Genomic DNA, 13,174 nt, shown 5'->3' with positions numbered 1-13,174 from the left:
CAGGTAGCAGCAGACAGGTACCTTGTGGTAAATAAATACCACAATCCAAATTGACAGATAGCAATTTTCCAATTCTTAATAGGTATGTGGTGCACCATGGGGGTGCAATGAGGTGTATGGGGCAGATGTTGTAACCCAGGGGCAGATGGTATTAACCCTTAAATGTTCGTGACACCAGGGCGTGGTTTTCTCGGTAACCAGCCGAACGGTAGCACCAAGACCAGGTTAGGGTTAATGGTAGCTTTACTGAGGTAGACAGATGGAAATAGTCTTTACAGCTAGGCTAGGATCCCAAAGAGGTGGCCAGTAACACAGAAGGACCTCGCAGCTTGCTGGGACTTGTAGTGACATCATGTGAACACATCATGTGACTAACTCAAAGGTCCTTAAAGGTCCTTTATTCCTATTACACCTAATATACGGATAACACAATGGGGGAGAAACTGCAGGAGAGCCCCTAGGACACAGAGGGACTCAACCTGGCAGGGCCTAAGTACTGTACGGGACTATATCCCATACTGGGACATCACAGGTATATACATCCTGTGTGTAACTGTCAAAATTGGTCCTCTATCATATAGGGAAATTCATATAACCAGATGTATACATATATAAAATGAATTCTTAACAACACCCTTTGTAAATTCGTTTAAAAACACAAAATTTAATATATCACAATTTTATAAAAATATATTAATTATATTTTATAAAAATATATTAATATGGTAGATGCTATGATACAATTAAAAAATTAAGGCTAGTACAATACATAGGAGAACCCGTGGTCTGCTACCAAAATAATGCAGCTATAGTATTACTGACACAAATCCACAACAGATACACCTGGTACTAGCTCACTACTAAATAAGCTGTAAAGTAGCTTCTCCGGCTAAAAGACCTCTTCGGTGCTCACATGTATAATAAATGCACATCAACGATAAGATACATACAAAGAATGGAGAACTCATCTGGTCTTGTATTTCAGTTGCAATCTTCTTTATTGCATATCACAAACAGACACATGCAGGAGAGCGGACGGGAACAGAGGGGTGGGGGAGTGGGCGGGCAATGGTCCGTATCGCGCAATCTGGGGCCTGGCTTTGTGGGGCCTGGCGATTCTCACATTGCACGATATGGACCATCGCCCGACCACTACCCCACCCCTTTGTTCCCATCCGCTCTCCCACATGTGTCCCACATATCTTTTGATAAAGAAATATCGAAACATACGTAGGGGTGAAGGAGCGTGGTTCTGTGGCTACGAAAGGTGAGCTTTGATACGCTATTATAGCAGCACCCAGCATTACTAGCGATAATACTTGTGTTCTTGTGTGACTACATTGAGGGGCAAGATGAGCCTACTACTATGTTTACAGAGCACTAGAAGCACTTTGTAAAGACATATGTTTTGCATTGTTTCAGTAATGGTATAGCTGCATTATTTTGGTAGCAGACCATGGGTTCTCCTATGTATTGCACTAACCTTCATTGTATCATAGCGTCTAAGATATTAATATATTTTTAATTGTGATATAATAAATTTTGTGTTTTTTATATAGGTGCCTTGTGGTAGCAGTAGCAGCCACATCAGAAAGTAAAAGTTGTCTCTGTCTTCCAAAAATTGTATTGTTTTGGAGGATAGTATGCCCACAGGGGCAGACTCACCAGCCGGTCCGATCAGACGTTGTCCGAGGGCCCGGCTGGGTAAAGGGCCCGCTGCTGCCGTCGCTACTGGGGATCCAGGACACTTGTCTTTGATCCCGAGCAGACAGCGCTGCCTTCTCCTGTATGTGTAAACCGCCGCATCTGTGCCTATACAGAGGAGACGTGACCTCTGCCCCCTCTGCGCATCGGCACCTGCACTGTAGATAAAGGAAGACGCGGGCCCCTGCTGCACTCCGGAGGAGAATATGGCTGCGTGGGACATCAGTAGTGTTGAGCGGCATAGGCCATATTCGAATTCGCGAATATTCGCGAATATATGGACGAATATTCGTCATATATTCGCGAATATTCGCATATTCGTTATATTCTTGTTTTATTTTCGCATATGCGTAAATTCGCGTATGCGAAAATTAACATATGTGAATATTAGCATATACAAAATTAGCATATGCGAAAATTCGCATATGCGAAAATTAGCATATGCGAATTTTCGCACGCCAGTCTCACACAGTAGTATTACAGCCTTCTTTACACCACACAAGCTGGAAGCTGAGAGGGGTGATCACTGTGATGTGTACTGTGGAAAAAAAAAAAATACGAATATTCGTAATTACGAATATATAGCGCTATATTCGCAAAATTCGTGAATTCGCGAATATGCGATATTCGCGAATAATCGAATTGCGAATATTCGTGAGCAACACTAGACATCAGGTGAGCTTCATTTTTTTTTCAAACTGGGATTAGGGGGGGACTCTGCTGCTTACACGTACTGTGGGGGGACCCTGCTGCCTACACTTACTGTGGGGGGGGGACTGTGCTGCCTACACCTATTGTGGGAGGGACCCTGCTGCTTACACCTACTGTGGGGGGGAACCTTCTGCTTACACCTACTGTGGGGGGACCCCGCTGCCTACACCTACTGTGGGGGGACCCAGCTGCCTACATCTACTGTGGGGTGACCCGCTGCCTACCCCTACTGTGGGGGACCCCACTGCCTACACCTACTGTGGGGGGACCCCGCTTCCTACACCTACTGTGGGGGACCCTGCTGCCTACACCTACTGTGGGGGGACCCCGCTGCCTACACCTACTGTGGGGGGTCCCCGCTGCCTACACCTACTGTGGGGGGTCCCCGCTGCCTACACCTACTGTGGGGGGGACTCCGCTGCCTACACCTACTGTGGGGGGGACCACCGCTGCCTACACCTACTGAGGGGGGACCCTGACGCCTACACCTACTGTGGGGGGACCCCGCTGCCTAAACATACTATTGGGGGACCCCACTGCCTACACCTACTGTGGGGGGACCCCGCTGACTACACCTCCTTTGAAGGAACTCTGCGGCCTACACCTACTGTGGGGGGAACTATGCGGCATACACCTACTTTTGGGGAACTCTGTGGCCTAAACCTACTGTGGGGTAAATCTGCTGCCTACACCTAATGTGAGGGAACTATGCTGCCTACACCTTCTGTGGGGTAACTCTGCTGCCTACATCTACTGTGGGGGAACTGTTCTGCCTACACCAACTGTGGGGGAACTCTGCTGCCTACACCCACTGTGGGGAGCTCTGCTGCCTACACCTACTGTTGGGAAACTCTGCTGCCTACACCTACTGTGGGGGTAACTCTGCTGCCTACATCTACTGTGGGGGAACTGTTCTGCCTACACCAACTGTGGGGGAACTCTGCTGCCTACACCCACTGTGGGGAACTCTGCTGCCTACACCTACTGTTGGGAAACTCTGCTGCCTACACCTAATGTGAGGGAACTCTGCTGCCTACACCTGATGCGAGGGGCTATCTACTATGTTCCTGCCTAGCTAATATGGGAACAAACTACCAAACTAATAGGAGGGCTACTACCTGCATAGGGGTTTTCATACAGCGGCAGCTATCTGGGGGATTTACCCACGCGGGGCATAACTACCTACCTGGGGGACATTAACTACCTGGGGCATGATCTACTAGGGGCTGCTACCTCCTGGGGACATTACCTTCCTGTAACTTCCGTAAACAACAACTTATTTTCTGTCCGCTAACACAAAATACTCTGGACTAGACTCTGGATCCACCACTGGGCGGAGGGGGGTGCTGGCTACATACTTGACTAACTACCTGGCTACCTAACTTTATACTTGGATGCCTAACTACTTACCTAGATACCTGGCTATCTACTACCTACATACCTGGCTGCCTAACTACCTACCTACATATCTTGCTACCTACCTACATACCTGGCTGTCTATGTACATTCCTGGCCTTCATGCATGGCTGCCTAAGTACCTAGCTAGTCACCTACCTACATATCTGGCTTTCTGATCTACCTACCTAGTTACCTATTTACCTGGTTACCTACCTACCTGCCCTTTTACTGTGCAGTACACCAAGGAGGGCATTATTACAGTTTGTGGGCCTATAGATGGGAAAATTGTGTAAAGGAGGGGAGGGCACTGGAAAAATGCAGAGGCTAACATGCTTGTCCTGCAGATGAGATCAACATGGCGGTCTGATCCAGACGGAGAAGAAAAGGAAAGAGGACGCCGCTGATCAGAAAATACATAATTGTGAGTCTCTTTAGGTAACTGTAATCACTGTACAGCTGTACAGATCCTGTGTACAGCTGATATCTAGTGCCATATGGTCCGGTGTATAATCACTTATATGGTATACATGTCCTGTGTTTAGCTGTTTTATCTACCTCTATATGCATACCATATATAATCACTTATATAGTATATACAGACCCTGTATAGTATACTGGTCTGTGTATAGTGGTTTTATTTAGTACAGTATGTTGGTATTATCAAGTTATTGTGTGGTGGTATATATTTACTCCTTGTACGTTAAAGTGTTTCTTATATATAAAATTTAGTTTATTTTGTATGTATGGGTGATGGAGGGATTTGGGTGGAATAGGGGCAGAAGTGTGACCAGCGGCAGAGCATTGCAGGGGGCCCTTGATTTTTTTGGTCCGGGGGCCCTGAGTTTTGTCAGTCCACCCCTGTATGCCCTTGTGGACTGGTTGACTCATTCTAGCTCTTCTCAGGAGGAGGAAGAACAGTTTGACAATATGACATTGAGCAATGTGGATTCCTAATTATCCACAGTTACAGGCACAGTGGAAATGTCCATCCTAGACAGTCTGTTCCATCATCTATCTTTGTTTTCCCCCAAATGCTAAGCAAAAGGATAGCATTAGCCACAAGGAGGAGTTGTGTGAGGACAGTCTGCCTTTTTAGTGTGTTGCAGAGGTGGCGAGGGTGGAAGCTGTGGCTGATCACGGTGACGAGATTGTAAGGCATTATGGTCGATATGCTGAAGGGGCAAGGAGCCCATGATCAGAGATCAGAAGTTCATACTAAGAGGAATAGTGGGGACAATGGGAAGAAGCCTAATGATGACGATGTCAGTGATGAAAAGTGGAGTCAGAACCTCTGTCAAATGTACCAGATATAGGCCTGCTGGTCTAATCAGCTCAGGAGCAGATGACGGTGACACTGCTGCATCTGCAGGCTTGAGAAAAAAACTTCCAGAGGAGGGGCATAGTCGGGTGGTGGTGTATCTGTTTACAGTATCCTGCCGTGTGGAAATTCCTTTCTATGTTAGCAAATGCAGAAAGCCAGGCACAGTGCCCTCTGAAAGTAAAGCACCTCCAGGGTCTGACTTTAGGAATTACAGCTCTATGTAAGCACATAAAGAGGTGCATCACAAGGCCTGGTTAGAAGGATCACTAGTCCACCAATGCCTGCTGTCCACTGGCTACTACTAGCACTAGTCCATCACTATCTGCTTTCCACTTGCTGCTATAACTGCTACCAGTGCACCACTACTTGCTGTCCACTGGCTCCTACTAGCACTAGTCCATAAATTCCTTCTTTCCTGGCAACTCTTAAAAAGGGAGAATTTGTAAGAGTCCCATCTATACCCTACCACAACCTTGGCACTCTCACAGCTCCCACACATTTCCCAGAACTGACTTTTCCAAGGACTGACAGTACACTAAGTAGACATTACTCTGGCAGCAACCCACACGAAACCCACAACCTGTCCTTTCCCATGACTAGACAATTCCAACCTACTGCTCTACTGGCAGTGATTCCCTTTGACAGCTCATTGTCTGTACCTGAGAGACGTTCTCTAGACCTTGATAAGCAATATTACAATGGCACCTCCAAAGTCTTCTTCACATTTATTGTGTCCTTCATCCCACAGACACATCTGAGATAAATAAACCACTTTGGTCTTCAGCTCACCTATATGCCACCACTGATGGACAGTCCCAGATCTAACAGGGGTCGGTTGGGGGGAGTGTCATAAGTGTAAGATTAAAAGGGGTCCAAACGATGGGATCCCCTGCAATCTCAAGAACAGGGATCCGAATCATACTTCGAAATGGAGCAGCGAGTCATGTATGTGTGAGATATAGACAACTAATTCAGTGGCCTTGTGTTTAAGCAACCCACTACTCCATTCCCATAGAAGACTCAAGTCTCCATTTTTGAGATTGGGGGGGGGGGGGGGGGTCCCAGCATTTAGCACAACATGATCTGACACTAATCCTGTTTACTTTGTAATAACCTCTTTAAAAAATTCACAAAATCTGAAACATATTTGGATAAACTAAATAAAAATAATGACTCAGATAGGGCAGCACGAACATGGTGACACTCCCTTTACGGCATTAACCTATTTTCAGAATGAGTTTGTTGTAATGAGGGGTCCCCGTAAGCAACATTTGTCATCTGTTGCAGAAACTCTGATCTACATATTATTTATACAGGTGAAATATTCCTCAGGCATCTTGATAAATAGACTTAAAGAGAATCATTGCTGATTTTCACACACATAGCTTTTCCTTACACTTAATATATCTTGTATCTAGCATTAATTGATGCCACACAAGGGCAATAGTTACATATACAGTACTACACCACTGTAAAAGAAAGTCCCCAGGTCTCATTATATCTTATAGCTGTAAAACGGATGTACGTGATTAATCGAGGGAAGAGAACCTCTTTAGGTCTCCCTGGAGAGCAGCTCTTTAAATCCTATTATTTAATGTGTCTGACTAGGTCCATAAAACCATCTATCTTTAACATACATAGAGACTTCTTACTAAAACTGTACTTTTAATAAGAAAATATTTTTCACAGGATGATCTTTTTCTCACTGTTTTCTCATCACTTAATGGATATGGACTGGGGTGAAGTATATGTCATATATATCTTATATATATATTTTCAGGCTTGTCAGCTTGGAGTCTTGCCATTTTCACAATTTATACAACTATAATGATCTGTTTTTACTGTGACCCCCATAACGGAAATATAATAGATGGAGACAGTCAGACATCACACTCCTGAAATTCTCTTGCTCCCTATAGGGACCGTGACTATCCCCAACACACAAGCAGTGTCCTGTACACCATATTGGTAAATGCTCTTGTAAAAATTGATTATTTTCCCAGTGCACAACTGTAGATCTCTGGAAAAAAAAGCCTATAAACATTTGATCTCCGTATGAGAAACACTTATATTAAATGGATTCACATAAGTATAGATTTTCCACATGTAAGCATCATAAACTTTTTTTTTTTAACATGCAAAGAGTTGGAATAGAGTTGTCCTTGTATTTCAGTCTACTTTTTACTTATCAATGTATTATTAAAAAAAAATATAGTTAAAGAAGGGGCCTCATCAGAACAACCCCTTTAGATATGCCTGATTAGGGTACATGTCACAAGTCATATTGGGGGTCCCCAGCTTGAGACCCATCTCTATTAACCGCTTAAGTTGGCAGCCCATTTTGACCTGAAGGACCAGAGCATTTTTTGCAAATCTGACCTCTGTCACTTTAAGCATTAAAGGGGTACTCCGGTGAAAACCTTTTTTCTTTTAAATCAACTGGTGGCAGAAAGTTAAACATATTTGTAAATTACTTGTATTAAAAATCTTAATCCTTCCTGTACTTATTAGCTGCTGAAAACTACAGAGGAAATTCTTTTCTTTTTGGAATGCTCTCTGATGACATCACGACCACAGTTCTCTCTGCTGACGTTATTATAATAATAATAATAACACTCTATTTATTGTTGTCCTTAGTGGGATTTGAACCCAAGCCCCAAGCACTGCACGGCAGCAGTGCTAACCACTGAGCCACCATAATGCCCTTAGCATACATCTGCTATGCATGGTTGCTAAAATGAACAGAGATGTCAGCAGAGAGCACTGTGCTCGTGATGTCATCAGTATTCCAAAAAGAAAGGAATTTCCTCTGTAGCATTCAGCAGCTAATAAGTACTAGAAGGATTAAGATTTTTTTAATGGAAGTAATATACAAATATGTTTAACTTTCTGGCACCAGTTGATTTAAAAGAAAAAAGGTTTTCACCGGAGTACCCCTTTAATAACTCTGGGATGCTTTTACTTATAAATTTGACATATTCTACTTTATGTTAGTGGGAAATTTCCTTCGATACTTGCATTATTTCTTTGTGTAAAGAAAAATTTCATTAAAATTAGCATTTTTCTAACTTTGAAGCTCTCTGCTTGTAAGAAAAATTGACATTCCAATAAATTATATATTGATTCACATATACAAAATGTCTACTTTATGTTGACATCATAAAGTTGACATGTTTTAACTTTTTTGAAGACATTAGAGGGCTTCAAAGTATAGCAGCAATTTTTTACATTTTCACGAAAAATTCTAAATCTGATTTTTTCAGGGACCAGTTCATTTTAAAGTGGATTTGAGGGGCCTTTCTGTAAGAAATCCCCCACAAATGACCCCATTATTGAAACTGCACCCCTCAAAGTTTTCATACTGACATTTAGAAAGTTTGTTAACCCTTTAGGTGTTTCACAGGTATAGCTGCAAAGTGGAGAAAAAAAATCAAAATCTTCATTTTTTACACGAACATGTTCTTGTAGCCCCATTTTGTTCATTTTTACAAAGGGTAGAAGGAGAAAAAGGCCCCAAAATTTGTAACCTAATTTCCTTCGAGTTTGGAACTACCTCATATGTGGATGTAAAGTGCTCTGTGGACGCTCTAGAGGGCTCAGAAGGGAAGGAGCAACATTTGGCTTTTGGAGGGAGATTTTGTCTGAAATATTTTTGGGGGGCCATGTCCCATTTACAAAGCTCCCATGGGGCCAGAACAGTGGAAACACCCCACAAGTGACCCCATTTTGAAAACTACACCCCTCAAAGAATTCAGTTAGGGGGGGTAATGAGAATTTTGACCCCACAGGTGTTTGAGGACAGTTTGTAGAACTAGGCCGTGAAAATGAAATTTTAAATTTTGATGCTATTTTGCACTTTTAGCACAATTTTTTTCCCTTTCATTAGGAATGCAGGGATATTAGCACCCCAAATTTTTTTTTAGGAAATTTCTCCAGAACACGCCAGTACCCAATATGTGGCCATAAGTTGGTATTTAGGCACACAGCAGGGCACAAGAGGAAAGGAGCACCTTTTAAATGCAGAATCTGTTTTCTCACACTATGTGCATTTGCAGTGCCATCTGTAGAACTAGAACAGTGGAAACACCCCACAAGGGACCCCATTTTGAAAACTACACCCCTCAAAGAATTCATTTAGGAGGTAGTGAGCATTTTGAACGAAAGTAGGTTTTCCAAAAGATGATGCTCTTGGGGACTGTGCATAGTGAAAATTGTGATTGCAACACCTATGTGCCATTTCAGTACCTAATATGTTGTACCAAGGTTGCGCTACCGGAGACATACACCCAGTAATTGTTATATTTGTTTTCCTGGGTACGGCAATACCCAATTTGTGGCATGGTCTATGCGGCCTGGGCACATGGCATGGCTGAGAGTGGAAAGATTGTCCAGGGCCAGGGACGGACTGACAACACTTAGGGCCCCTGGACCAAATAAAGTAAGGACCCCCAGTTTACCCCTGGCCACACCTCTGCCCCGTCCCTTTTCTACCCAAATTCGTCCTCATGCACCACTTCTACATACAAAATAAAATGAAATATATATAATGTAGGTAAGGATTTTCCATGACCAATATCTGTATACAAGGAGGATATATATACCCCCACACAATAACTGGATAATACCAACATACTGTACTGAATTAAACTACTACACACACACCAGTTTTCCCCCATACAGTTTCCATATAGCGGTTGATACCAGCTGTACACATGATCTGTATACCATATAAGTTATTATATACAGGGCCATATAGAGATGGACACCAGCTGTACACAGGGTCTGTACACCATATAAGTTATTATATACTGGGCCATATAGAGATAGACACCAGCTGTTCACAGGTTGTGTATACCATATTTATACAGGCTGCCTATATTCTTGGAGCGATGATCTGACAGCAATGAGCCAGGTATGGCCTATTTAGCCTTTCTTTCAGCTAATTGGGACTGCCACTGTGGTCCCGATTAGTTTCCCTAACTGACTAGCACATGCGTTTTAACACTTTTAGACATTGCCATAAAGGGTTAATGTCGGACATCAGCCGAGGGTTCCAGCTAATGATTTATACAACACAGTGGGAGCAGGCACAGTGTGTACATGTATGCCTTGCGTTCTTAGGGCTCATTCACACGGACGGATCCACAGCGTATTTTACGGTGTGGATCCGCCGACAATGGACCCTATAGTGCTGCCTCCATCTGTGCCTGCTCATAGGGTCAGTCCGCTGTTACGAGCAGACACACTGCGATGTGCGAGTTGCCGCACGCATGCGCAGTATACTCGCACACATCGCGGCTACTCTCGGCCTAGCTCAGGGAGAAGGGGGAGCGGCCGCGATGTTTGCGAGTAAACTGTGCATGCATGTGGTGACTCGCACATCGTAACGTGTCTGCTCGTATCAGTGGACTGCCGCTATGAGCAGGCACAGATGGAGGCAGCACTGTAGGGTCAATTGTTGGCGGATCCGCACCGTAAAATATGCTGTGGATCTGTCCGTGTGAATGAGCCCTTAGGGTACGTTCACACTCACAGGATCTGCTGTATATTTTCTGCAGCTGATTTTGCTACCCATTGAAGGTAATGGATTGCAAAATCAGCTGCACAAAATATGCAGCAAAAATATGCAGCAGAATACAGAAACAGTGTGTTCACAGGTTGTGGTCCCAGTGGGGTCACTTTCCCTCCTCCAGTGTCCACACGGGTCACCAACAGGTCACATTACCAGAACAATTTTTTTTTTTAAATATCAGAAAAAATGGTGCAAAACCGCACCATTTTGCCACAATTTTTTCCAAAAACTGTTCTGGTAATGTGACCTATTGGTGACCTGTGTGGATACTGGAGGAGGGAAAGTGACCCAGTCCCAGGTTATACTACTAGTCAGGGGGGAGAGAAGACTCACATGAAGCGGCCCCTCTGTGTTCCCGGGAGGCCTGTCAGCTCTCGGCCCGTCCTCCTCCTGTGCTGGGAGCAGAGCCATCAATCAGGTCCTCTTCATCCCTGTGCTGCTGCCTGTCTCTGCTAATGATATGCAGACCAGGAGCAGTGCAGGGAAATTTACATCAGCTAAAACTAGTGCTAGTCTGACTGGGGATCGGGGACAAGTGTCCTGGATACTCAGCAGCTGCTGCGGGCCCTTTACCTGGCCAGGCCCTCGGACTACTTCTGAATGGACCGGCTGGTCAGTCCACCCCTGTCCTGGGCACACTGTACCACATCTTTTTGCTGGAATGGTTTTGGGATACAATGAAAATAATTTGCGGCACACTGTACCACATATTTTGCTGGAATGGTTTTGGGGTAAAAGAAAAATAATAGAAATTGTCCAGGTACAAGTGGTATCCCTGGTATAGTATGGGCTGCACCAAATCCCATACTATCTTGCCAGTAATTCCCAGGACAGGGGGGCACTCTGGGGGTTCAATTGATGAGTCTTTCCCCTCGTGTACACGGAACCTGTACGTGTATCCTGATGCCCTTTCGCAGAGCTTGTACATCTTCACACCATACCTTGCCCTTTTGCTTGGCAGGTACTGGCAGAATTGTAGCCTGCCCTTGAAGTGCACCAGGGACTCATCAATTGATATTTCCCTGTCTGGGATATATGCCACCTGGAACACTGTATTTAGATGGTCTATAACAGGCCTAATTTTATATAACCAATCGTAGCTAGGGTGGTCTCTAGTTGGACATGCGGCATTATCGGTATAATGCAGAAATCTCAGTATCATCTTAAACCGTGTCCTGCTCATTGCCATGCAGTACATAGGGGTGCTATACAGCAGGTTGGTGCTCCAATAGGCACGGATACTGGGTTTCTTCAGCAGCCCCATGCTGAACATTATACCCCAAAATGTTGCCATCTCTGATGGGATCATAGGGGTCCACCTATTCGGATGAGCATGACTAGAGGTGGGGTGTTCAGCAATGTATCGGTGGGCATATATGTTTGTCTGCACCACCAAATACTCTATCAGCTCATCCGTGAAAACAAACTTAAAAAAGTCCTTTTCCGCCAACCCAGCCTATGGGATCCCTGCATTCCCTGTAAGCCCAGGGATTTGGGGTGAAAAATCCTCTGGGTCTACCCATATGGGGTCAGTGGGGTCAGAGGGCTCCGAGGGCTCAGAAAACCCAGAAGGGCCAGGCTCAGAATGTCCAGAGGGGCCAGGTGATGCAGCAGTGGCCTGCCTGCGTCGCCTCCTTGGGGGTGGCACGTCAGAGCCGTCTGAGGATGTGAGCAGGAATGTGGGGTCCTCATCATCACTCACAGACTCCATCTCTGAGGCCAAATAGTCATAAGCCTCCTCCTTTGTAATAGGGGGGGATTACAAAGGGGTGAAAGGAAAGTTTTTTTTTCTTTTTATAACAAGGGGATGACAACAACAGGAACAGTGACAAGGGGCGACAATCACAGGTGACACAGGGGCGACAGTCTCAGGTGACAGCAGACAGCAAACTCAGGTGACACAGGGGCAACGGATGGTGATAGCTGATGACAGATTTATATTGAAAAATACCAATCAGCACGCCACAGCTACCACAGGGGACATGGGCAACGGTTTCTGGTGACACAGGGGCGATGATCACAGGTGACAGGGGGTCGACAAATACAGGGGCGACAGACTCTGGGGACAAGGGGCGAGGTTGACGGACTCTAGTGATAGTGGACGGCTGATTTATATTGAAAAATACTAATCAACACGCCACAGCTATCGCAGGGGGATTTTTACTTTTCTGAGGCTGATCTGCCATGAAAATGGCAGATTAGTCCTCAGTACTTCTTCACTTGACACTCTCCTCTGACAGACTGACTGTCAACAGCGCGATCACGGAGCCAGAACAGTCCGGTCATGTGATCTGCGCTCTGATTGGCCAGTCTGTCAGAGGACAGCCAATCAGAGCGATCGCAGGACCGGGCCACTCTGATTGGTCCTTCTGCTTCTCACAGCGATCCCCTGCTGCTGAAATCAGTGGAGATCGCTGCGGCTTCTCTGTGCAGAGCCGCGCAGTGAAGCTTTTAATACAGGACATATG

At 45.0% G+C, this 13,174-nt stretch overlaps 1 protein-coding gene across 1 annotated transcript in view; it reads right to left on the bottom strand.

Moving 5' to 3' along the window:
* Window positions 1-11,970, bottom strand: part of LOC130357489 (uncharacterized) — a 69,099-nt gene extending 57,129 nt beyond the window's left edge. Inside the window, exon 1 of the mRNA XM_056560188.1 lies at window positions 11,515-11,970. Coding sequence (XP_056416163.1) covers window positions 11,515-11,970 — 456 coding nt within the window. The remainder of the gene's footprint in view (window positions 1-11,514) is intronic.
* Window positions 11,971-13,174: the final 1,204 nt, after the last annotated feature.

The sequence above is a fragment of the Hyla sarda genome, chromosome 2 (assembly GCF_029499605.1).
Source record: "Hyla sarda isolate aHylSar1 chromosome 2, aHylSar1.hap1, whole genome shotgun sequence".
NCBI lineage: Eukaryota > Metazoa > Chordata > Amphibia > Anura > Hylidae > Hyla > Hyla sarda.
This window is presented reverse-complemented; position numbering and strand designations above follow the sequence as displayed.